Source organism: Bison bison, unplaced genomic scaffold (assembly GCF_000754665.1).
Source record: "Bison bison bison isolate TAMUID 2011002044 unplaced genomic scaffold, Bison_UMD1.0 scf7180017864068, whole genome shotgun sequence".
Classification (NCBI taxonomy): domain Eukaryota; kingdom Metazoa; phylum Chordata; class Mammalia; order Artiodactyla; family Bovidae; genus Bison; species Bison bison.
The window spans coordinates 2,915,407-2,920,343 of record NW_011494640.1 but is presented as its reverse complement, the minus strand read 5'-3'; the positions used below and the strand labels follow the sequence as shown (position 1 = coordinate 2,920,343).

Genomic DNA, 4,937 nt, shown 5'->3' with positions numbered 1-4,937 from the left:
TCACCCTGCTTATTTAACTTATATGCAGAGTACATCATGAGAAATGCTGGGCTGGAGGAAGCACAAGCTGGAATCAAGACTGCCAGGAGAAATATCAATAACCTCAGATATGCAGATGACACCACCCTTATGGCAGAAAGTGAAGAACTAAAGAGCCTCTTGATGAAAGTGAAAAGAGGAGAGTGAAAAAGTTGGCTTAAAGCTCAACATTCTGAAAATTAAGATCATGGCATCTGGTCCCATCAATTCATGGCAAATAGATGAGGAAACAGTGGAAACAGTGGCTGACTTTATTTTGGGGGGTTCCAAAATCACTGCAGATGGTGATTGCAGCCATGAAATTAAAAGACCCTTACTCCTTGGAAGGAAAGTTATGAGCAACCTGGACAGCATATTAAGAAGCAGAGACATTATTTGTCAACAAAGATCCGTCTAGTCAAGGCTATGGTTTTTCCAGTGTTCATGTATGGATGTGAGAGTTGGACTATAAAGAAAGCTGAGCACCAAAGAATTGATGCTTTTGAACTGTGGTGTTGGAGAAGACTCTTGAGAGTTCCTTGGACTGCAAGGAGATTAAATCAGTCAATCCTAAAGAAAATCAATTCTGAATATTCACTGGAAGGACTGATGCTGAAGCTGAAGCTCCAATACTTTGGCCACCTGATGCGAAGAGCTGACTCATTTGAAAAGACCCTGCTGCTGGGAAAGATTGAGGGCAAGAGGAGAAGGGGACAACAGAGGATGAGATGGTTGGATGGCATCACCAACTCAATGGAGTTGAGTCTTGGTAAACTCCAGGAGTTGATGATGGACAGGGAGGCCTGGCGTGCTGCGGTTCATGGGGTCACAAAATGTCAGACACAAATGAGTGACTGAACTGAACTGAACTGCATTGCCAGCCCTACCTAGCAGAGTGTCTAGCATACTGCAGGAGTAAAATGAATAGAGATAGTAAATAAACAAATCTAAAGAGAACAGTCCATTCTAAAGGAGATCAGTCCTGGGTGTTCATTGGAAGGACTGATGCTAAAGCTGAAACTCCAATACTTTGGCCACTTCATGCAAAGAGTTGACTCATTGGAAAAGACCCTGATGTTGGGAGGGATTCGGGGCAGGAGGAGAAGGGGACGACAGAGGATGAGATGGCTGGATGGCATCACCAACTCGATGCACATGAATCTGTGTGAACTCCAGGAGTTGGTGATGGACAGGGAGGCCTGGTGTGCTGCAATTCATGGGGTTGCAAAGAGTTGGACACGACTGAGCGAATGAACTAACTAAAGAGAGCAGGAGGGAATTAAGACAATCAGATCAGATCAGATCAGTCGCCCAGTCATGTCTGACTCTTTTCGACCCTATGAATCGCAGCAAGCCAGGCCTCCCTGGCAGCAGAACTGGCAACAATAACAAAATTCTAAGAGTATTAGTTAAAAAAAAAAAATACAGTCACACATTAATATTATAAAAGAAAAAAATAAAACCAATGATAGAAAGATGTTTTTGTTATGTCTTAATTAGAAGAATATCACATATAGCTCTATGCCAAGAAGTTTTAAAATCTCCATTAAAAAGGTGACCCACCTGCCCAGGGACACATGTGGTTCCAATGCGGAACTTCAAGGCTGGCAAATTCCTCCCTCATCCCTTAAACTCCTCCCAAGTGGGTGGCCCCTCCCAGAGGACAGGGGCCACACAGGTCACTCCTGCCTCCCCTGGTCCACCCGATTGCAGCAGCTGCAATCGGGCCAGGTGTGAGCATTCAGTAAGTCAGTTTGCAGGTAGGGGATAGGGGCTCACCTTGTTGGCACAGCTGAAGCCCAGCCCCAGCTCGGCCAGGACCTTCAGCACGCCCGGGCTGCTGTTGCACTTGACAGCGTAAAAGGATCGGACTCGAGGCAGGCACTTCAGAAAGCAGAAGTGCTTCCTCACCACGGCACCCAGGTCGGCCACGAAGAAGGCAGCGACCTCTTCCTGTCCAAGAAGAGGGGTGAAGATGAGACCCCACTCAGCTCCCTGCTAGTGCATGCCACCCACGTTCCCCCCAAGTACCCTGCTCTAAAATTCTCTGGGGCTCCCCAAGCCTACAGGGTGTGCAAGGTTCTGTGATCCAGCTCCAGTCCCTCCCCTCACGGCAGCTCAAACTCCAGCTCTGTCTTCCATCATTTTCCACCTCCCAGCCTTTACTGTCACCACGCCTCCATGTAGAATACCCTGCCCCCGTAGGAATCTGGCAAATTCTTAATCTACCTTCAAGTTTCAGCTCAAATGCCACCTGCCCCAAACCAATAAGGCAATTCTGCCTTTAATGCTCGCACTGCATTTTGCACATGTTGCCAAAGTATCAGAACTGGGTTATATATACATCTTTCTCCTCCAGATCAATTCCTTGAAGACCAAAGCTATGGCCTTCAGCCACTGGCTTTCACGTTTAGGAACTCAATGAAGCCTTGAGGTAGTCCCATTGTAGAACTGCAGCCCAAACCTGTGGACAACTGTCTGCTGATGGCTGGATGTGTATGAGGCCATGGGTGAGACTACATTATTTAAACCTTTCCTGCGCCTCAGTTTCCCTTTTATGCAACACCTTTTTACTGATGCCCACTTGGCATTTGATCAAGCATATTTATGCAAGTATGCTAAATAAGGTACAAAGATGAACAGACAGGGCTCTAGCCGTAAAGGGCCTTGAGTCTGGACAAGAACTAACCCTGCAAGCAATTACAAGCCCATTCAGGAAATGCTAAGCAGGAGTTTCTACAAAATGCAGCCGGAGAAGTACAAAACCTGCCTGGGGCAATCAGGAAGAGGTGACACAGATGAGTGATAAGTAAAGAGTAGAAACGGGTATTGGAGAAGGAAATGGCTACCCACTCCAGTGTTCTTGCCTGGAGAATCCCAGGGATGGGGGAGCTTCGTGGGCTTCCGTCTACGGGGTCGCACAGAGTCAGACATGACTAAAGCGACTTAGCAGTAGCAGCAGAAACAGGTAAGAGGCAGAGAGGCTGGGAGAAGGGTGTTCCATGCTGAAGGAACAGCCTGGACAACAGAGTGATAATGGAGCACATGGAATCATTGGGGAATATGAGCAGAGTAGTTCAGTTCAGATGGAGCACGATACATACCCTGGGAAAAGCCAGAAATGGGGCTATGAAGGCAGAGGGGTTCTGACTTGGATCCTGTAGGCAGTGGGAAACTGCCAAAGAATTTAGATTTTGAGCAGGGCTGTGATAAAGTTGGAGGGGGTGGGATGAGGCAGGGAAAAGTTTAGGGGGGTTATCAAGAGATGAGGCCTAAACTACAAAGTGAGGTTCCAGAAGAGCACGTGTGTGCGTGCTAAGTCCCTTCAGTTGTGTCTGGCTCTGCGACCCTATGGACTGTAGCCCTCCAGACTCCTCTGTCCATGGGGATTCTCCAGGCAAGAATACTGAAGTGGGTTGCCATGCCCTCCTCCAGAGGATCTTCCTGACCCAGGGATTTAACCCTTATCTCTTATGTCTCCTGCACCCTGAAGGATAATTTAAGGAGGCTGAATTTACAGAACTTGTGGTGCCCAGGTGTGGGAGAGAAAGTGAGGATTCCCAGGTTTCTGACTTAGAGGGCTGGGTAGATGATGGTAGTGTTGTTCATGAAAGTGGAGGACACAGGAGGGGCAGGATTGGGGCAAGGACCAGGAATTTGCAGATGAAATGAGCCGTTCTCTTGCATACAGCAAGGATAGAATACCAAAAGAGTGAAAAGAACCAGATGAGGGCCCTAGGGGGCAGCTGAGCCTGCTGTGAGAATAGAGGTCCCACCCCCACCCCCAGACCCTCACCGTGGTGGCCTGTGAGGCCCCCAGAGTGAGCTCCTCCAGCAGGTCTCGGGTGCTGAAACCCTCCTCCACCATCACAAAGTCCGTTTCTCTCAGGTAGCCAGCCATGCCGAGGGGGAGGACCCGATGGGCTGGATGGAGTTGCCGCTGCCTCCGGCCGCCTTAGAAAGTATGCAATACACTGCGGGAGGAGAGTGAGGGACGGCTGGGGGACTGGCCTCAGCTGCGCCCCTCCCCTCCCCAAGCCAGGGCACCCAGTCCTGTCACACCCTGCCCCCAGCACAAGCCTGGGGAGCTTAGGCTCACTGAGGAAAGTGAGGACGATCAGGACTTCTGGCCTGGGACAAGGTATTATATGCCTAGATGTCATTGCCTCTCCGAGCCTCAGTTTCCCCATCTGTAAAATGGATAAATTGCTTTGGTGATCCTTTCCAGTTCTGAAATTAGGGTTTTGGTTAAAAGGGAAAGAATGAGAGGGAAAGGGCAGAACAATCGAGGGGAGAAGTTTCCAGGTGCCCCCCCCTATCGTGACCACGCCCAGTTAAAGTGGCTGCAGGTGGCTCCACCAAGGAGTCTCAGCTCTCTCTCTGACCCTGGATATGCCCGACCCCCTCTCAGAGTCTACTTTCACCGTTTGTAAAGTCGGGGGCGGGCTGGTCCTGATGTGCTAGGATTCTAAGCATGCATAGGAGCTCCACATGGTGGGTGGGGGCCGCGGACTGAGATTCTGTCCTGGTGAGCCCTCCTGAGTGCACAGCCGAGGTCCCGCCCCCACAAAACCCCCTTACCAAGCCCCGTGCTCCTTCGCGGGGGCCAGAGCCAGGCGCGCTGCTAGGGGGGGTCGCCGGTGACCTCGAAACCTGTGCAACACCCCGAGGAGTGGCAGTTGCGGAGCCGAGGCCCCTGCTGAGAGGAGGCAAGAGTAGCCAGAGAGCAGGTCAGCATCGGAGCCGAGAGCGCCCGCTCCCGAGGCTCCCCGAGGGTCTCCCCGCACTCGCCTTAAAACGCATTTACACGGCTTCGGCCCATAGGTCTCCCCAGCGAGTGAATCGGATCCTCCGCGCCTCCGCTCGCTCGCTCCCCCCGGCTCGGGCCCCGCGGCCTGCGCCCCGCCCGCCCAGCAGCT

The 4,937-nt window shown here is 51.1% G+C and overlaps 1 protein-coding gene across 1 annotated transcript in view; it reads right to left on the bottom strand.

Moving 5' to 3' along the window:
• Positions 1–4,896, bottom strand: part of AZIN2 (antizyme inhibitor 2) — a 39,967-nt gene extending 35,071 nt beyond the window's left edge. The window contains exons 1-4 of the mRNA XM_010836941.1: positions 4,810–4,896; positions 4,600–4,717; positions 3,815–3,992; positions 1,798–1,971 (exon numbers count right to left, since the gene is read on the bottom strand). Coding sequence (XP_010835243.1) covers positions 1,798–1,971; positions 3,815–3,919 — 279 coding nt within the window. The 5' untranslated portion in view covers positions 3,920–3,992; positions 4,600–4,717; positions 4,810–4,896. The remainder of the gene's footprint in view (positions 1–1,797; positions 1,972–3,814; positions 3,993–4,599; positions 4,718–4,809) is intronic.
• Between the last annotated feature and the right edge of the window lie 41 nt (positions 4,897–4,937).